At 42.3% G+C, this 22038-nt stretch overlaps 1 protein-coding gene across 2 annotated transcripts in view; it reads right to left on the minus strand.

The window, feature by feature from the left end:
- fbxl15 (F-box and leucine-rich repeat protein 15) overlaps positions 1 to 17116 on the minus strand; it is a 28532-nt gene extending 11416 nt beyond the window's left edge. For both annotated transcript variants that reach the window (XR_009656390.1, XM_060939074.1), the window contains exons 1-2: positions 17006 to 17116; positions 8637 to 8796 (exon numbers count right to left, since the gene is read on the minus strand). Coding sequence is in view for 1 of the 2 variants with exons in the window: in XM_060939074.1 (XP_060795057.1) it covers positions 8637 to 8796; positions 17006 to 17088 (243 nt within the window). In the remaining variant the exon portion in view is untranslated. The remainder of the gene's footprint in view (positions 1 to 8636; positions 8797 to 17005) is intronic.
- Positions 17117 to 22038: the final 4922 nt, after the last annotated feature.

A 22038-nucleotide genomic window follows, 5' to 3' on the forward strand; every position in this document is an offset into this window, starting at 1 on the left:
CGCTTGCCATGGTCGACAACGCACGAAATTTGGCTCCTTTTTCTTAGACTGCCACCGCTACTGAGAACCAGAAGCCCAGATCCAGGCGGGCCTCAGGGCCTCTATAGCGCCCCCCGAGCACCGTACAGTGCGAGACCCTATTGTTGCCATGTGCCCAATTCTGTGCTTTGTCGCCATTGTGGGAGTAATGTCTCTTGCCGAAGAAGCTGTGGAAGGTATTTCGCGGGGACGCATGCCCCCGCCCCCCTTGGCCGCTGGCGCGAGGGCCCGTCGAGGCCGCTTGCGGCTTTAATATTTAATTGCAATTTCTTTTTCAATTTTCATTTTATTTATTTTTTTTCTGTGTGTTTGTGTAGTTTGATGTTTGAGTGTTTTGTCCGCCAGTTGTGGTGTAGCTCAGGACCCAGTTTTGGGCGTTGGTTCCCTCTAGGCCTTGGTTCGCTGTGCCTGCGCTCCCAGCTGTGGACTGCAGTGAGCTCGCTGCTCATTTAACATTCGTGGTTGTCCAGCGCTCTGCGCTTTAATGCTTGGCGTGATGTTCTGAGCGATGTTGCTCGGTGGCATCGCGGCGGCTGTGCAGGCGGTTTGGGACACACCAGCGCTCTGCGTGGCGGAGCTTCTCTGCCCGCTTTGTGGATCCACGGTGTGGTGTTCGAGCGATGTGGCTGACGGCATCACGGCGGCTGTGCTGGAGATGTGGGACTCGTTTTCATGCGCCTTTTGGTGGGACTGTGGCTGCTACACCGCTGGAATTACATCCTGACCCCTACTTGGTGGACTTTTTATTTTTTATTATTTATTCATTTATTTATTCTTTTTTATTGTTATTATTTTTTTCTTTGTCTATAATTGTAAAGCGTCCTTGGGTTTCTTGAAAGGCGCTATACAAGTTGAACTTATTATTATTATTTATTATTATTAATTAGTTGCCAGTACTACGAGTCTCGATATAAGGCTACTAAAACCGAAAACGTAATCGAATAACACGTTAATTAAGAAATAAGACAAGTTTAAATATGACTTCAGTTCTCCTTTAAATACAGTTATGGGTGCCAATAATTTAGCCACACTATGATGGAAATTATTACCCGTTTTCTTGAACAGTGCTAATAATTTTGGACTTGACTCTTAAAGTGCTTGTCTTATGAAAATGACATCACCCCTGGAAATTATACCTTATAAAACTAGACATGTTAAAAATAGTTTAGTGTCTAAATTGTATTTTAATAGGAGCCCGGGAACATGTTCTATTTAGCTGGTAAAGTTTGGCTCTTTGAGTCCGCCATTACACGAACGCGTTACTGTTAATTCAAAGGAAGTGGCGTCGTACACGCAACACTTGAAAGTTTGTGGCATTTCAGCTTCATCTGCTTTGCAAAGTGTAGCATGTCTGTAAAGATTCTTTTTATTCTACAACAAAACTAAAACCAAAGTATGTCTCCTAAGAGGCGAGTCCTTCAAGGCTGTTCAAGTGTAGTTGATAAAAAAAAGTGGAAGTTCGATCCATTATAGCCCAAAGTCGGCAGGACACTTACGGAATGAATGAATGATTTGTACGGACAAAGAGAGGTCACTTCAAGCCGACAGGACTGTTTGGCGTCTGTGCCATACGTTTTGAAAAAGATAAATTTCTGAGGCAGATTCACATCGAAGGATTTGAGTGATGTCTGGTAGAGCCCTGCACTCCCGCGGGAGTCCCGCAGGACCCGCGGGACCCGACGCAAAGCAGTGCGATGCGGGACAAATTTTGAAAGCTCACTGCGGGCGCGGGCGGGAGAGGTGATAATCTGCAGTCCCGCTAACTAAAAACGTGTTTAAAATAAAATTTATAAATTATTAATTTATGTCTATCATATATAATTTGTGCTGGATATTTTATTTGGCATTAATAAAAACATTTTAAGATGCCTAAATTTGCGGATGTGGTCTAATCTCGCGTACGTTTCCGATTCCTTTCCGCTCTTCCGTGTTTGAGATCTCCGATCATGGCAGAAGAGCAGAGCTCCTCTAGTGAAGCTCACAGTGCTTCAGGAGTAAGTGCTGCTTTAAAAAGAGGTATATTTGCGTGTTTGGGAAACGCACCCCTGAACGTGAGCTGTAGATATTTATGCTCAAATCCACTCAAAGTAGGGGGCGGGGCACCATCACGCTGTGTCTTTAAATTATATTAATTTCTTATAGGCCTACTTGTATTTCCGAGAATGTAAATGTGAGGAGTGACATATAAGCTATGTGCAATGTACAATATTCTTAATATCCACTGTAGATTTTGGTAGGTGTGTTGGGTATCTCTGTAAAGCCTCAGCTGCGCATGCCGCCTGGCAACGCGCACCCTCGCTACGTGCGCTAGGTGAAGGATCGGTCAGTGGAGAGCTCAGCTAAGCTCAGCATGTTTAATTCCCCAAGCCAATGACAAGAACTTTCGTGAGAAATAACGTGAACGTCTGCGTCATGCGGGATTTGCGGGCGGGAGCGGGACAAAATATGTCAGGCGCGGGCGGGAGCGGGACTGAAAATCATAATTCTTTGCGGGAGCGGGACTGCAAATTCTGTCCCGCGCAGACCTCTACGTTGTACCATATGCATGGTGCGCAGTGAGTGCACAGCAGCTCTTAAGGTTCACCACCAAAACTAAGTTGCTCATAAAACTACAACCTTTTCTGGTTCTAACAGTACCAATTAGAACCATGTAGACCCTTTCTATTTTGTGCTACAACATTAAGTGGGGGTGTCTCAGCGCGCAATCACCATTATTTATTTTTTGACTAAAACACCGACGCTTTAGATGAAGGAGAGGGTGGAAAGGCTGTTTCTGTTTGTGCCTGATGCAGGATTTGAAGAAGGAGCTGCTATTTGTACTACAGTAGACACAGATGCTTCGGCTGTTTTGCCTACACTCGGATAAAATACCGAAAGGAGAAGAGAGTGATTGTTTAGACAGTTTATTCTGTTTACAGGCAATATTTGATGGAAGAACTGAATAGTGTACATTTTGCTCATGTTGTGAGAGAATCTCTTTCAAAGCCTATAAATACAGAAAATAACCCCCCCAAAAAATGAAAGGTAGTTGAGAGAGATAACAGGACGGCCTGTCCATTCATTTGATATTGAAATCATGTTTTTAGATGCAATAGAATGATTTTTGGCTAATGATTTTTGGCTATTTTTTTTACCCCAAAACCATTAATTTTATCAGCAAAAATTTGCAATTTATTTGGAAATAAATTCCCCTTCTTGGTGGACTCCCAGGTGAAAATGATTAATATGGTACAAGAGACTTGTTTTTAATCAATTCACATTTGATGATTTCAAAAAATCAATGCACCTTTTAATATAAACGAGCTCTACAGTATTATATTTCTGCATCTTTTAATATAAACGAGCTCTACAGTATTATATTTCTGCATTTTAGCTATTCATGTCTTTGAATACTCTAATCCTTTAAAATGAAGTGCAAACCAGAAAAAAGTTCTATCATATAATTCTCTTAAGCTTTCTTCTGATGTTATCATGGTAGCAGGAGGTTTTGCATCTTAAGCAGGCAACATTCGACATCACTCATCACTTCCCTTTCAACTGTTGTGTGGACTAACTAGGTTTTAACTGGACAGGATGTTGTGTAATGTAATACAGATACCATATGGTCAATTTGAAGATCGAGATGGTGAGTTTGAATTAAAGAACAGGCATGTACAATGGGCATTACATATTGAAATAGTTTTTGATTTAAAAAAAATTAAGTTCATCTCGGCCTAAAAAATTTGGGCAGATGCTCCCGCGCGGCACATGCCAGCAATTCCGTCCCTCTATGAAATGAGCAATAAGTAGGAGAGTTATACATGCTATCATACTTAAAATTTCATCAGAAATATAGATATGATACTATGATTCTCCCCAACATGCTACATTAGATAAGCTAACCCCATTTATAAAAGATACACACATATATATGACATGTAATTGATATATATATTTTTGGGGCACGCGCTCTCTCTCTGCTATGCCGATCCTGTAGGCTGCACTGACTCAACTGAAAACTCCGGTCCTCGAGAAAAGAGATAAAAGCCCGCCAACACTGAAAGCTGATTGGCTTATTTTGCTGAGTAACCCAATCAAGATGCCCTTTGTCTGGCATGCGCTACATGAACAGGCACACAGGCAGTGTTGCCAGATTGGGTGGCTTTAAGTGCATTTTGGCGGGTTTTGAACACATTTTGGGCTGGAAAACGTCAGCAGTATCTGGCAACACTGCACATAGTCTCCCTCGCGCGCGCACATTCTAAGATGCGTGATGCAGACCTTTATGTTGCACGTGCACGCTCTTGCTCGCTTCTATCAATATGCAGGAGACTCCTGGAACTTCCGGGAGACTTGGGATGTCTGCATTATAAGGTGACCACAGATCGTTAATCATCCCCCCCCCAAAAAAAAAAAAAATTTCTCAACGGATTTACATCGATCTCAAAACGATCATTTTGGTCTGAAAAAGTCGGAAATTCGCCAATCAGCGGAAAATTTTCATCCCTGATTATAAATTAATCTTGCAATGGCCTTTTCCTTCGCGCCAATTCCGTGATTATTGTCGGGACTTCACTTTAAAATTTCAAACAGGTTCAGGTCGCCTTAAAATTAGCTCTCTGTAAAGGGACGTCGTTAGATGATCATAGATTTTGAATTTTGAAAAAAAAATATTTTATGGTTGCAGAGATACGGTGATTTTAGCAAAAAAGAAATAAACGGTAATGTAGCACAAAATAAAAAGGGTCTACAACTTTCAAAAGAATCAGAATCAAGAACTCACGCCGCTGCAGAGAATAGTATAGACCCATCCCACGTGACGTCACGACAAATGTGGCTGCCATTTTGGACATGTACTACCAGTAGTCTACCACAGCCAACAACGAGGAACGATGGCGAAGCATCGAAAGGAATATAGCCATCAAAGAAAGTTTTTACTTTCAGCAAGACTTCCATCATGCCATTATATTGTTGTGCACCTGGATGTAGTAACCATCAACACACAAGGCAAGATTTATCATTTTATCGGATCCCGACAGATGCTGACCGACGGAGAAGATGGATGGTCTCTAAAATATTGGCAAAATGATGTTTATTGACATAGCAATCGTGTGTAATGGGAAGTATTTGCATATCCGAAGTGTTGTGTTTACATCAAAGATAAAATAAACCGATATGACAATGACTGCTGCTGCCAGGTTGGGGACACAAACTAGTAGAAAGGAAGTGTGCCAACAGTGCCAACACACTTCCTTTGTGGTCGATTCTGCTTTAAGGTAAGATGCATTTAATTATTCGTCTGCTGTGGGTTTGGAATCAGTAGCCTGACCGATTCATTCATGTTTGTGGTGCCATTTGTTTGTTGACGCGTGCTGAAATGGAAGATTGGTTGTTGACATGATTTCCAGTGATGCTTTGGTGCTGCTTTGGATCAGATGTGTTGAGTAGCCTGACTGTTTTTTTTTTCTTGCGTGTGGTATCATTGTTGACGCGAGGTTGTTTTTTGAACATGCCAATGTGGACACGATTTCCCCTGATGAGTTATGACTTCAGACGCGATGCGTGTGTGGAGGTGTGGAGTCCGCGTGATATGTGCGTAAGATAGGCTTCTCATGTGTTTGGAGATCCGCGCTCTGAGACAAGCGCAAGCACCCCCCCCCCAAGGGAAAAAAAGGGACCCCCCGAAAATATCGGCATAGTTCGAACACTGGGTTGGAGAAAGTAATGGCAAATAGTGAGTGCACAAACCATAGAAGGTAAACTGTACACAGCGCCAGGGCAGTGTGATGGTATGTCTACTTTTAGATTGTGTTAGCTTATCAATGAACACACTTGTCACTCGACGAGTTTCACGTCTTTACGACGGATACTTAAATGTGCGTTAGGTATTATTGTTGCAGTCTAAGCAGTCATTGTAGCAGCTAGATGAGCGAGAACCGAAAGGGTCTGTGCCATAAACCGTTATTTCTTCATGTCCAAAATGGCGGTCGCGTTTACGAAGGTCACGTGAGTGAAAAGGGTCTATTGAGGTTTTTCACCCATGTGACCAAGTCATGTGATGCATCATTAGGCTGCCATTTTGGACGTCACGGCTCGAATCAGTTTGAATGCGAGGAAGGCGACAAACGAAAAACATAAAAGGAGCGAGATGCAGAAAACACCTTCACTATCCAGCGACGTAGGGCATTTACAGGGCGAGCAGAGGGAGAGGTATTTGCAAAAATTGAGGTTAGCAGGCTTAGAGAACGACGTTTACCTGCTTCCACCAGGATTGTTCACTGACGTACGGAAGTACACGAAGCCCTCGTCTTTACCTGACTTCGGCCCACATGATCTGGATACCTATGTCGTTAAAAACCCATCGCCATACACAGGTATTGATCTGAAAGCGTATAAGAGTTTGGATGCCGGGGGCGTCGTGGCTCAGGTGGCTAAGGCGCCATACCATAAATCCGGGGACCCGGGTTTGATTCTGACCCGAGGTCATTTCCCGATCCCTCCCCGTCTCTCTCTCCCGCTCATTTCCTGTCCTGTCTCTACACTGTCCTATCCAATAAAGGTGAAAAAAGTCCAAAAAAAATCTTAAAAAAAAAAAAAGTTTGGATGCCTACAAATATTTTGTGTCAGGCTGGGTAACATGCCTACATCAGCAGGTCGTCCCTGGAGCTGGTGGTCGCCATCTTATTACAGCTAAGGTTTGTTCACATTTTCATTTACTTTCGGTCCTCAGGATAAACAAAATGTTATTAAATGTCATTGAAATAACTTCTTAGTCTGTTGAGACATGGCCCGTTATAAATTTGCTGTTACCAGGCAATGACCAAGAACTGTATTATTAGGGTCGGTGTCTGTGTTGTAGCAGTGTACTAGCAGCTAGCTGTTAGCACTAGCTAATGTCAACAACATAGTAGCTAGTATGTTACTGTAGCAATGTTTACGTTCAGTCATTTGGATGACTGTTAAAACCTTTCAGTCTCAAGTTTTTCCTTTACTGGATTTACTAGTTTACTGTAATTATGATCCGGCAGCTATTTACACCGGATCCAGTGTAAATAGCTGCCGGAGCGCGCTCCGGCTCGCTCCCCCTCAAATTAAGCAGCGCGCTCCGGGAGCAAGCCGGAGCGCGCTGCTTAATTTGAGGGGGAGCGAGCCGGAGCGCGCTCCGGAACCTCGGCCGGAGCACTCCGGAAGCAAGCCGGAGCGCGCTGCTTAATTTGAGGGGGAGCAAGCCGGAGCGCGCTCCGGAACCTCGGCCGGAGCACTCCGGGAGCAAGCTGGAGCGCGCTGCTTAATTTGAGGGGGAGCAAGCCAGAGCGCGCTGCTTAATTTGAGGAGGAGCGAGCCGGAGCGCGCTGCTTAATTTGAGGGGGAGCGAGCCAGAGCGCGCTGCTTAATTTGAGGGGGAGCGAGCCGGAGCGCGCTGCTTAATTTGAGGGGGAGCGAGCCAGAGCGCGCTCCGGAACCTCGGCCGGAGCACTCCGGGAGCAAGCCGGAGCGCGCTGCTTAATTTGAGGGGGAGCAAGCCGGAGCACGCTCCGGAACCTCGGCCGGAGCACTCCGGGAGCAAGCTGGAGCGCGCTGCTTAATTTGAGGGGGAGCAAGCCAGAGCGCGCTGCTTAATTTGAGGGGGAGCGAGCCGGAGCGCGCTGCTTAATTTGAGGGGGAGCAAGCCAGAGCGCGCTGCTTAATTTGAGGGGGAGCGAGCCGGAGCGCGCTGCTTAATTTGAGGGGGAGCGAGCCAGAGCGCGCTCCGGAACCTCGGCCGGAGCACTCCGGGAGCAAGCCGGAGCGTGCTGCTTAATTTGAGGGGGAGCAAGCCAGAGCGCGCTCCGGAACCTCGGCCGGAGCACTCCGGGAGCAAGCCGGAGCGCGCTGCTTAATTTGAGGGGGAGCAAGCCAGAGCGCGCTCCGGCAGCTATTTACACTGGATCTGGTGTAAATAGCTGCCGGATCATAATTACAGTAAATTAGTAAATACAGTAAAGGAAAAACTTAACTGAAAGGTTTTAACAGTCATCCAAATGACTGAACGTAAACATTGCTACAGTAACATACTAGCTACTATGTTGTTGACATTAGCTAGCTTGACCTTCAAAATGGCGGACACCGGGGCGTCACGTGACCCTGTGACGTCAGGTGAAATACCTCAATAGAGTCAGCGTGGACACAAAAGGTGGCAGTGGCGCATATGACGTCACACATGCAGCACCGCGGATCTGTAAATCGCTGCGATCTCATAATGGCGGACAAGCCTTTAGTGATTTTTGGAACAGAATTCAGATGCAAAAAATTTATTTTTCGAACCGTTTTTTTATTTATCGTAAACTTTACAACCATATCACACACACAAAACCCGGGATTTTATGAAGCAGTTTTCGTGAGACTAGCACTTAAATGCTTGAGGGGAAAATTCTACTCAGTATGAATTTTTTTTCAAACCGAAGAGAGAAAATGGTCCAACTTCAACTGATTAAAGACACCTTCCTGCCTCCAAATGTATTTTGAGAACTGTATGTACATAAGCCTTAAATGCCTTGACACCAAGCACACACACACACACATACATTCAACATGTGAATCCAACATGATTTTTACAAGAGAAAATGACCCCAGCTCACCTGTGCAGGGCTGAATGAGCGGCAGCTGGCCAGATAAACCTGAACGAGAGAGCGGAAGCTTTTGCTCACTCGCTGTAGGCTGAGCAGGTGTCGTAAAGGCAAGTAGCATAGCACATGTGTCACGAGGACGTCCTCCCAGGGCAAGTCTAACAGCTGATACCTGCAACAACATGCAAGAACTTTACAATAAAAAAACGACTAGACAAGTGCTCCACTAGTTACAGAGAAAGAGTTGCAAAGAACCAAATTGTATACACTCACCGGCCATTTTAATTGGAACACACGTACAGTGGTATGCAAAAGTTTGGGCACCCCTGGTCAAAATTGCTGTTACTGTGAACAGTTAAGCAAGTTGAAGATGAAATGATCTCCAAAAGGCATAAAGTTAAAGATGACTCATTCCCTTTATATTTTAAGCAAAAACAAATTTTTTATTTTCATCTTTTACATTTTCAAAATGACAAAAAAGGAAAAGGGCCCGAAGCAAAAGTTTGGGCACCCTGCATGGTTAGTACCTAGTAACATCCCCTTTGGCAAGCATCACAGCTTGTAAACACTTTTTGTAGCCAGCTAATAAGCTTTCAGTTCTTACCTGGGGGATTTTCACACATTCGTCCTTGCAAAAGGCTTCCAGTTCTACAAGTTTCTCGGGCTGTCTTGCATGCGCTGCTCTTTTGAGATCTATCCACAGATCTTCAATGATGTTTAGGTCGGGGGACTGTGAGGGCCAGGGCAAAACCTTCAGCTTGTGCCTCTTGAGGTATTCCATTGTAGATTTTGAGGTGTGCTTTGGATCATCGTCTTATTGTAGGACCCATCCTCTTTTTAACTTCAACTTTTTTACAGATGGTGTGATGTTTGCTTCCAGAGTTTGCTGGTATTTATTCAAATCTATGCTTCCCCCGACCAATGAAATGTGCCCTGTGCCACTGGCTGCAACACAACCCCAGAGCATGATCGATCCACACCCATGCTTCAGAGTTGGAGAGGTGTTCTTTTCCTGGAATTTAGCCCCCTTTTTTCTCCAAACATGCCTTTGCACATTGTGGCCAAAAAGTTCTATTTTGATTTCATCAGTCCACAGGACTTGTTTCCAAAATGCATCAGGCTTATTTAGATGTTCATTTGCAAACTTCAGACGCTGAATTCTGTGGCTAGGACGCAGGAAAGGTTTTCTTCTGATGACTCTCTCATGAAGGTCATATTTGTTCAGGTGTCGCTGCATAGTAGAACAGTGCACCACCACTCCAGGGTCTGCTCAATCTTTCTGAAGGTCTTTTGCAGTCAAACAGGGGGTTTTATTTGCCTTTCTAGCAATCCAACGAGCAATTCTTTCAGAAAGTTTTCTTCATCTTCCAGACCTCACCTTGATCTCCACTGTTTCTGTGAACTGCCATTTCTTAATAACATTACGATCTGAGGAAACAGCTACCTGAAAACACTTTGCTATGTTCTTGTAGCCTTCTCCTGCTTTGTGAGCATCAATTATTTTATTATTCAGAATGCGAGGGAGTTGCTTAGAGGAGCCCATGGCTGTTGATTTTAGGGACAAGTTTGAGGAGTCACAGTATTTATACAGCTTTGAAATCTGCATCACCTGACCTTTCCTAACGAAGAATTTGAGCAAGCCACAGCTCAAAAAGCTAATTAAGGTCTGGAACCTTGGTAAAAGTTACCTGAGAACTCAAATGTGTTGGGGTGCCCAAACTTTCGCATGGTGTTCCTTTTCTTTTTTTCAGTCTCCAATTGTACAAAACAAAAATAATACACAAATCTTGCAGAAAACGCTGAAAAGAAATGTGTCGTCTTTACCTTTATGCTTTTTGGTGATCAGTTCATCTTCTGCTCACTTAACCATTCACAGACATTTTCAGCAAGGGTGCCCAAACTTTTGCATGCCACTGTATGTGCACGACTGTTACACTCTTACAGCACGATAACGTAGTGGCTAGCGCCTCTATATGAGGCAGTAGCCACAACAAAAATGATTTTGACCTTTTTGGATGACCCCCTTCTTGGCCAGATGACCCTCAAAATGTTGGAGGTTCCATTTGGGACCAATGCCCATCTATCCTGAACGTTTCATGAAGATTGATCCAGCCGTTTTCCTGTGATATTGTTAACAAAAAAAAAACAAAGAAACCTGACCGAAAACAGTACCTTGTCCCCTGGTGGACTCCATCCCAGGCGAGGTAATAATAAGGATATTTTGGCAACTTGAACTGATGAATTCCTGAGCATTTGCTGAGATATGTCCTACTAGGAATGGAATATCTTGGCTCAAGGACATTTTTTTTCCTCTGTGTTCTCACGGAAGGCGGTCACATCTCTGCTCTCCTCTCCTCTTTTTCCTGCTTGTGCTCTTTGTTCGTCTCATCTGCCTATACCTTTTTTTTTGAGAGACTCTCTCCACATTGAATTTCTAAACTAAAAAGTATGGATTTGATAAACTGGTCTCCTAACGAAATTGACACAGTTTCTGGGTTCGGGGGAACCCACCTGTCCTGCCGGAACGTCTGTGGAGGACATTGAAGATATCTACCTATTCGGAACCATGATTACAGGACTTTTGCTGATTGGATTAGGCATTGCCCTAGTATATCGAGGAAATCAGACAATGGTGACAGCTGTTCAAAGCCCCACAAAGCTGCCCGATATGATTGGAGTGGTGGGCAAAGCTGTTGGCACTTGAACTGTGGACATTCAGAACTTTAACCACAAATGGTTGTTATCTTGGAGCAGCTTTCAGCTTTGCAAGGAATACGTATTTCGGAGACCAAATGGAATTGAATTGAACAGAATGGACGAAATGGACAGATATGGACGAGTGGTGTGGACGTGTAAAGACTGCGTCTGTTTGAAAGACTAAACAATCTCTATCTTATCGACATTCGGCTCCCTGAACAGCACTGGCCTTGATCAAGGCTGTTGCTGGGATAACATTTCCCCCAAAAGGTCACTACTGGGAGACACTCTCGCCGCATTCCTTCCCCAATTTTCCGTGGTCGCCATTTTTCACCCCCAGTGTGACAAGCGGGTGCGTGACCAGCGCCGTTTGCATGGCTGCAGGAGCGGACGGCTGCTTGCTTGCGCTGGGTTACCTCTACCTCCTCCCCTCCTACCCCCTTTGCCCCCTTCTTCCCGCCTTTCCCCCCCTCAAGTCCCATGTTTCAAAGTGTACTTGTGTTATTGTGTGCTTTTGCGGAGGTTTTTAAATGTTCCCACACTGTACTCCTGATAGGAGCATAGTGGGGGGTGTTCTTTTTTCCTCATCTTTCCTTTTTTTCTTTTCTTTTTCTTTTATCCCTGTCTTCCTGTCCTGTTCCCCCTCTGTAAGGACAGGTTAATGGTCAATTTCACTGGTAACAGTGACAATAAAGGGTTCATTTATTCATTTATCATGTTTTAAAACCCGTCATTCTATACAGTAGAGTATGGCCGCATATCATAGGCGAGGTAGCCACTAATAGCCTTCGAAATAGCTTTATTTCTAGTTTCATTCCCTTTTGGTCTGTTGACAACATCGGTCAGTTTTAACCGTTCTTGCGTACCTGGTTTTAATACTTTCCTAATACTTTCGGTTTTCAATTCAGCCACATTTACTTTGTTTAAATCCACGTTGTGTTTTTGCTTTAAATGATGTGCGAGGTTTGTAGTCGACCCTCCGTTATACTTCACATCAACATAACATGCGGCACGTTGCAATGTCCTTCGTGTCTTCTCGAAACCCAAAACGTAGCCAAACTTTCGATTTAAGATGAAACAAAGTATCTTTAAGGTTGGCTTCCGCCATTTTGGTGCCCAGCAACAGCGTTGCCATGTAAAGTGCTGGCTACTCTGATTGGACAAGAGCAAGGACCCAAACCAATCAAATTGCATGTTTTACTTAGAAGCAAAGCTGCGGTCTATTCCGGCTGATCGGTTTCTCACATAGATTTAACAATGTATGTGTAATGGTTATGCGGTAAAAGTGCGTTTATAAATCAGTAAAAATTGAAATAAAAAATGTTGAACCGAAAATACAGCTACATGGATCGATAATCGGTACGGCAGGTACGAACTCGATTTTTGGTGCACCGTGGTGAATCGTTGCAGCCCGAGATATCAGAGACTTCTCACTGGAACAGAAATACAGCATCAACCAACAAATTAGCATAATCATCAATAATATTACAATATAAACATCTCCAATGTGTTTCAGGGTGAAATATTACTGTTTTTGTTTCTTGCATCGTGAAAACGTCTTCAAGTATATGTGGTAATATCCATTATACCACCAAAAGTTTGTAGTCGTATGTGGTTCTTCATCAAACTGTTGTCACAATTTTGGTAGCATAGAATGGTCCAGGATGCCTCTGCATGCTGTAGCATTACTGGAACTAAGACTGAAGTCCAGACCTGTTCCAGCATGACAATGCCCCTGTGCATAAAGCGCGCGCCATGAAAACATGTTTTGCCATGTTTGTTGTCAAAGAACTCTGGTGTCCTGCACAGAGCCCTGACTGGAAGTCAACCCCACTGATAGAAATATTTGTTACCTCGCCCGCTATGGAGTAAGCAGGGCGAAGTATTGTTTTCGGTCAGGTTTCTTTGTTTTTTTGGTTAATGATATTACGGGAAAATGGCTGGATCGATCTTCATGAAACTTTCAGGATAGATGGACATTGGTCTCAAATAGACCCTCCAACATTTTGAGCATCATCCAGTCAAGGTCACCAAAAAGGTCAAAATCGTTTTTGTTGTAGTTACTGCCTCATATAGAGGCGCTAGCCACTACGTCATTGTGCTGTAAGAATGTAAGAGTGTAACAATCGTGCACTGCACATATTCCGATTAAAATGGCTGGTGAGTGTATACAATTCGGTTCACCATTCGAAATGAATGGACGAGACTCAAGAAATCACTTTCAGACATGTTTATGCTTATTACAGAGGGAAAGTGCGTTCCACTGAGCTCTAGCGCCGGGCCATTTCCGGGAAATAAGAGTTTGGGTCATGGTGACAGTGTGTGTATGTCAGCCTCGGTTCGGAGGTTTCAGTTTTGAAAACTGTAAGAGGTAAGAGTAGAATAATATAAAGTACAGACACTTGGTATATTTTACTTCGGTGATTTTTAAATTGTTCATTTTTGCATTATGCTTCATTTTTGTGGCTACTGCCTCACAGAGTAAATATATATATGCTATATTTACTGTATGGACATGGGATCAGAAAACTATTTTATTTATAAGCAGTACCCACATGGACCCATAGGGTACCTATTTTTTTTCGTAATATCTTCCTTCATATTCATCATACGTGCTACTGGGCGAGGTTTGTTTTGCCTGGCAACACTTATTATTTGACTTGTTCTTGAAGCTGGGACAGGCTGTTTTGATTAAGTTAAATCCTTGAGATTTATCTTCGCTTGCACATTCTGCTCTCTGCTTAATGAAGGTTATGTTGACCAGTAATGTCTTTTTTTTTCTCCTTTTCATAAGACTATGATCCTGACCCTGACACGTGATGTAATGGTACATAATGTCTCATTACATTATATTAACGGCATTTACCAGACGATCTTATCCAGAGAGACGTACAACAGAACAGCAGTTAGGGGTTCGGTGCCTTGCTCAAGGGCACTTCAGCCATTCCTGCTGGTCCAGGGAATCAAACCAGCAACCTTTCGGTCCCAAAGTTGCTTCTCTAACCATGAGGCCACGACTTCCTTTAGTTTGACAATAAAGTTCTCTTTAATCTTGACTCTATATCACAATTATGATTTGTAATTGCATAATAATGAGATTCTATCTGACTTAGATGACTCTCTTCTTTCATACAGTCATGTCATCTAAACCAGTGACGTAATGCTTCATCACCCCTTTACGTTATACACAGATAACTTAGCTTCATCAATTAAATCATCATCATCATCATCATCATTACAACACACTCTTTAATATGAATATACACTCATGTTTGTCTGACAAACTGAGAAAGATCTCTGAACAGCTGTGTTCATATCAGTGACTGTTTGAGCGACTCCCTGCTCACTGTGGAACTGTGTTTTGATCAAGACCAACCCAGACTGTGTACTGTCGAACCTTGGGTTAATGGGTTGGGTTCTCCATTTAGTTGTAGTTTACATGGTTGGTTGGTTTCCTCGGCTGTTTGAGTACTGGTACTTCAACAGAATATTACACAAGGTATTGTGGTCACTTGTTCCGTTGGCACTAGAACTTTCTTGTCTAGAAGTTCAGCACTTCGTGTACCTGACTTTTGCACTCGTTGTACATCGCTCTGGATAAGAGCATCTGCTAAATGCCACGTGATTGATGTGATGTGATGTTTGCTCCCGGATCGATCTGTGAGGCAGAATCTCTTAGGCTGCAGCGCTCTACATTCCTCGATCATACTTTGTCAATTCGACCTCCTTCGTTACAGACAGATCAAAACCCATCACCCACTGAACACATTTGGGATGGACTGGATCTCTGACTGCACCTCAGGTCTCCTCACTAATGCTCTTGTGGCTGAATGAGCATCAATCCCCAAAACCACACCCCAAAATCTAGTGGGAAGCCTTCCCGGAAGAGTGGAGGTTATTTTAACAGAAACTGGGGAATTTTCAACAAGAACATACTAGTGCATCTCAAAAAATTAGAATATTGTGAAAAAGTTCAATATTTTCCATCAGTTATTTAAGAAAGTGAAAATGTTATATATTATAGACTCATTACACATAAACTAAACTGTTTCAAGCATTTTTCTATTTTAATTTTAATCAGTATGGCATACAGTACAAAAACAAAAAAAACCATCTCAAATATTAGAATATTTCATTTCGAGTTTGAGTAAAACAGTATGAACACAGTGTATCTCTCGGTCTAGTTCAGTACACACAACCACAATCATGGGGAAGACTGCTGACTTGACTGTTGTCCAGAAGATGATCACTGATGCCCTCCACAAGGAGGGTAAGCCACAAAAGGTCATTGCTGAAAAGGGTGGCTGGAAAAGGTGCACAAGCAACAGGGATGGCCGCAGTCTTGAGAGGATTGTCAAGAAAAGTCGATTCAAGAACTTGGGAGAGCTTCACAAGAAGTGGACTGAGGCTGGTGTCAGTGTATCAAGACCCATCACGAACAGACATCTTCAAGAAAGGGGATACAACTTTCGCATTCCTAATATCAAGCTACTCCTGAGCCAGAGACAATGTCAGAAGTGTCTTATCTGGGCTAAGGAGAGAAAGAAATGGACTGTTGCTCAGTGGTCCAAAGTCCTCTTTTCAGATGAAAGTACATTTTGCATTTAATTTGGAAATCACGGTTCTAGAGTCTGGAGGAAGAGTGGAGAGGCACAGAATCCAAGGTGTTTGAAGCCCAGTGTGAAGTTTCCACAGTCTGTGATGATTTGGGGTGCCGTGTCATCTGCTGGTGTTGGTCCACTGTATTTTATCAAGTCCAAAGTCAACACAGCCATCAACCACAAGATTTTAGAGCACTTCGTGCTTCCATCTGCTGACAAGCTTTTTGGAGATGCTGATTTCCTTTTCCAGCAGGACTTAGCACCTACCCACAGTGCCAAAACTACTACCAAATGGTTTACTGACCATGATATTACTGTGTTTGATTGGCCAGCCAACTTGCCTGACCTGAACCCCATAGAGAATCTATGGGGTATTGTCAAGAGGAAGATGAGAAACACCCGACCCAAAAATACAGATACGCTGAAGGCCACTATCAAAGCAACCTGGGCTTCAATAACACCTCAGCAGTGCCACAGACTGATCACCTCCATGCCACACCGCATTGATACAGTAATTCATGGTAAAGGAGCCCCAACCAAGTATTGAGTGTATAAATGAATATACTTTTCAGAAGTTGGACATTTCTGTATTGTAAATCCTTTTTTTGATTGATCTTAGGGAATATTCTAATAATTTGAGATACTGGATTTCTGATTTTCATGAGCTATAAGCCATAATCATCAAAATTAAAACAAAAAAGGCTTTAAATATTTCACTTTACATGTAATGAATATAGAATATATGAAAGTTGACCTTTTTGAATTAAATTATGAAAAAAGGAACTTTTTCATGGTATTCTAATTTTTTGAGATGCACTAGTACTTCAGACCATGTATTGCATATACATGCATTACTGCCATGTTGCCCATCCCAACTCGAACATCCTGCAGTTACTGTATGTCCATTATAACTGCTGTAATAAAAATAAAAGCATTCATGAAATATGTTTTGTACTTTGCAGAAAGCAGTGAAGCCCAGCAGAGCAACATGACACTGACAGACTCAGGAAGCCTGCACAACAACAACATGCACTAACAAAAACTATTTCCGCATTATATATATTTAAAAAAAAGTCTTTGTACTTGGACCACCCGGATCTTTCCTCCGGCTTTGCCCCCACTGCAGTGGAAGTCACAGCTGAGAGGCGATTACTGCTGTCGGTCATGTTCAGTTCTCCTAACCGGGGTGATGCGTTACTGATCATCCCTCTACACAACCTGCACCCTCAGGACCCGTCAGGACCGCTTAGTAGCTCTCGTGTCCGCCTGATGTAAAATCATAAAACCTCACGAGCATATTATTTTCTCCGTAATATATATATATATATATATATATATATATATATATATATATGCTATTTACGGAGAAAAAAGTGTGTTATGTATAAAATACATTAAAAATAAATAATAATAATAACAATAATAATAATTATTATTATTATTTCTCTTGATTCTCTTATTTTCCCGGAAACAAACATGATTCATGTTTAAGATTGGACTTTTTCCCCCCAAATATTTATTTAATAATAAAAATAATAAAATAAAAATATATATAATACAATAAAAAGAAAATACAAAATAAAAACAATAATATAATTTTATTATTATTATTATTATTATTATTATTATTATTATTTCTCTTGATTCGCTTATTTTCCCGGAAACACAAACATGATTCATGTTTAAGATTGGACTTTTTATTATTATAATTTTTTTTACAAAATATTTATTAATAAAAACAATAACATAAAAATATAATACAATAAAATTGTATTATTATTATTATTATTATTTTCTCTTGATTCGCTTATTTTCCAGGAAACAAACATAATTCATGTTTAAAATTGGATTATTTTAAACTAAATATTTATTTAATAATAAAAATAATTAAATAAAATATATAATACAATAAAAAGAAAATAAAATAATTATAAAATAAAAACAATAAAATTATTATTATTATTATTATTATTATTATTATTATTATTATTTCTCTTGATTCGTTTGTTTTCCCAGAAACACAAACATGACTCATGTTCAAAATTGAACTTATATTTTGAAAAAAAAAAATAAATTCACAGGATGTTTTGGTTCACTTGGGTTGAAATCAATGACATTTAAAATAAGACTGATAACCAATTAAGCTCGCAAGTTTACCAAATGCGTCACTAAGTCAGAATCAGCCACAAAACTCGGAAACAGTTTGTTCACAGGTGACTCGGTTCCTCCAATCAGATTACTGACAGGAAAACAAAGCAAGACTTACAAGGCAGCGGAATAAAACAGCACACTGCCTTCTTCTTTTCTTACTCACATACCTGGAGTTTAACTCGTTCAGCTTCATACCGCCATCTAGCGTGCGGCAACAGGTAGTGTCTCAGAATCAGAATCAATCCGTCCTCACAGACGGCTCTTTGCTGCTAGAGGTCACGTGCTTGGATACCGCATAGCAACGCCATTCTGGAGAGCAAGCTTTCAGGTTGCAAAAACAAAACCCTCAACAAGGTCAAGCACAAAAGTTTCAGCAGTTTATAGCACTTAAGATCTTTCCTTTTCTCAAAGAATTGTCAAAGTAGTTTCCCAAGTTTACTTTAGGCTCATTTTTACGGGAAAAAAATAGCAAAGGCATTGAAGTTTACTAAATGGACGGCGTTTGGATCTTCGTGGCCAAACAACATGGCGACTTCACAAGGTATGTACACCAAAAAAACCTTGTAAAATCACTTATTGAAATTCTAACAGCTCAAAGCAGCTTCATAATAAAAGTTTTCGAGGTATATAGTTGCTTTTGTAGGGTTTGGCTACATTTTGAAGATATAAACAAACAGTTTACTATGACAGTAATGATAACACGTACTTATTACAGCGCATCGATGGATCATTGATCATTTTATGTGACATGCTTTTGTTCGTTTTTATTCACTGAGAAAAGTGACCTTTTCAGATGGCAACATCCACATTGCTATGGCAACGGGATTGTTTACTTATCTCGCTAAGTGCAATTTAAATGTCATAAAAGTGAAGTCTGGTGATTCGTGTCATAGACATATAAACATAGACGCCGCATTGAGCTGGTGGCCCGTTGCTGGGATACGTCAGAGTGTCCGCCATATTGGATGTGGCAAATCTTCCCCGTAAACCAGTGCAAGTAAATGGACTGAACTTCATAAAGCCCCTTTCTACAATAATATTTAACTCGATGCCTTTTATTCACCCATTAAGACACACACGTATATATTTGGGAAACAAACAGGCATCAAAACAACATATATAACTTTTAATGTGATGGTTATAAATAGTGTGCGAAATACCCGTCAATATTCTGAATGACCGCCAAACTGAGTTCGGCCAGGTTCTAACGTCATACCAAAACAAAATACATCACCGATTCCTTCACATTCAAAAAGGTTAAAAACATTCATCATACGTTCAAAAACGTTCATCATAGTGTGGCACTGTATTATCTAATTCTCACTGCTTATAACTCTACACCTACCCGGTGGAGATGAGCTGGGAAACTGAAGACTGAAGGAACAGCTCCCTCTCTGATCCTGACTGTCTGACCTGTTCTGTCAAAATCCTCCGTTCTGAAGTATTCACTGCAGAGCATGGATGAGCAGAAAACCCTTCCCGTCGCACAGCTGTCTCCCACTGCTTTTTCATGGCTTTATTTTTGGGAAACCTACCATACATAGTATGTAAAAAGTTAGCTAAGCAACTAACAACAATCAGCGTAGTTACGAAGGAAATACTTCATTGTTTGGAGACAGGTTTCACCGAGCGGCTATTATGCGTGAGACTTCATATTAGCCACAAAGTCAGGAAAATCTGTTCGTAAAATTACGTTATAATGACCAAATACAATGAAAAGTAGTTTTCCAGTCTCACCTGTGAAAGGTAATCCCATGTGATCTCGTTTGGACGGTAAACCTGTTGGTACAGTTAAACGCAGCACATGAATGAGGCATCTTTATTCTCAACTACTGTCTAGACGCTATACCAGAGACGGTTGAAGAATCTCCACTTTGCCACATCCAATATGGCGGCGAGGATGACGTATGATTCTACGCAGAAGGCGGCGTCTATGTTTATATGTCTATGATTCATGTATTTTGTTGCGAGTAAAGGTCACACGGTTGCAGAAAATTTCTGATTAGATTTTTAGAATTAGAAGCCGTTATCTGTCTCACACACACACAGCTGATAAGGGGGAAAGAGCTGAAAGGAGGAGGGAAGCCGAGCTTCATGTTATCATCGCAGCAAATTATTCAGTTATATCTTCAAGATGTAACCAAACCTTACAAAAACAACTATATACCATGAAAACGTTTATTATGGAATTGTTTGAGGTGTTAGAATTAAAATAAGTGCTTTTATAATTTTTTTTTTTGGTAGACATACGAAAAACAAAACCAAAGTCGTCATGTTGTTTGGCTACAGAGATCTAAACGCTGTCTGTTAAAGGTCAATGCCTTTGCGATAAAATTATTTTTTTTTCCTGTAAAAATGAGCCTAAAGTAAACTTGGGAAACTATTTTGACAGTTCCAGACGGGACGCCATGACCTAATGGTTCGAGAAGCAACTTTGAGACTAAAAGGCTGCTGGTTTGATTCCTTGGACCAGCAGGAATGACTGAAGTGCCCTTGAACAAGGTATCTAACCCTCAACTGATCCCCAGGCTGCTCTAGGCATGCTGTATGTTGCTCTGGATAAGAGCGTCTGCTAAATGCCTGGAATGGAATGGAATTCTTCCAAGAAAAGGAAAAAGATTAAGTGCTATAAACACACACACTGAAACTTTTGTGCTTGACCTTATTGAGGGTTTTCTGAAAGCTTGCTCTCCAGTATGGCGTTGCTATGCGGTATCCAAGCACGTGACCTCTAGCTGCAAAGAGCCGATTTGCTTTGGTGGCTGATGCTTGAACAGTTAAGATAAAAGAATTTAAAAATAGACAAAAGTAATTATATAAACAGAATAAAAAGTGGCACGGTGGTGTAGTGGTTAGCGCTGTCGCCTCACAGCAAGAAGGTCCTGGGTTCGAGCCCCGGGGCCGGCGAGGGCCTTTCTGTGTGGAGTTTGCATGTTCTCCCCGTGTCCGCGTGGGTTTCCTCCGGGTGCTCCGGTTTCCCCCACAGTCCAAAGACATGCAGGTTAGGTTAACTGGTGACTCTAAATTGACCGTAGGTGTGAATGTGAGTGTGAATGGTTGTCTGTGTCTATGTGTCAGCCCTGTGATGACCTGGCGACTTGTCCAGGGTGTACCCCGCCTTTCGCCCGTAGTCAGCTGGGATAGGCTCCAGCTCGCCTGCGACCCTGTAGAACAGGATAAAGCGGCTAGAGATAATGAATGAGATGAGAAGGAAGATGTATGACACGACTATGAAATGTGCAGAATCGCAGTTCAGAGACGAAGTGCATTAATGTCATAGATGGAAAATGTGAGATTAGGGTCAGTGGGGAAAAAGCTGGCCTGATGGAGTGAGGTTTTGGTTCCAATGGACCACAACCTCCAACCAGAGGGAGGTGATTCAAAAAGTTTGTGTCCAGGGTGGGAGGGGTCAGCCATGATCTTTTCTGCTCTCCTCAGGGTCCTGGACTCGTACAGGTCCTGAAGAGATGGAAGGTTGCTGTGGATCATCCTCTCGGCAGGACGAATGATGTGCTGCAGTCTGCTCTCGTCCCTGGCAGTGGCAGCAGCGTAGCAGACGGTGATGGAGGAGGTGAGGATGGACTCGATGATGGTGGTGTAAAAGTGCACCATCATTGTCTTTGGCAGATTGAACAACTTCAACTGCTGCAGGGAGAACATCCTCTGCTGTGCTTTCTTGGTGAGAGAGAAGGTATTCTTCTCCCACTTGAGGTCGTGAGTGATTTAGTGCCCAGGAAGTGGAAATACTGTAACCACTGAGGTTACTGGAGAGTCAAGGGTGATGAGGGAGGGTGTGGCAGAGTCTCCAGCCTGAAAGCTCATCTCATCTCATCTCATTATCTGTAGCCGCTTTATCCTTCTACAGGGTCGCAGGCAAGCTGGAGCCTATCCCAGCTGACTACGGGCGAAAGGCGGGGTACACCCTGGACAAGTCGCCAGGTCATCACAGGGCTGACACATAGACA

The sequence above is a fragment of the Neoarius graeffei genome, chromosome 14, assembly GCF_027579695.1.
Source record: "Neoarius graeffei isolate fNeoGra1 chromosome 14, fNeoGra1.pri, whole genome shotgun sequence".
NCBI lineage: Eukaryota > Metazoa > Chordata > Actinopteri > Siluriformes > Ariidae > Neoarius > Neoarius graeffei.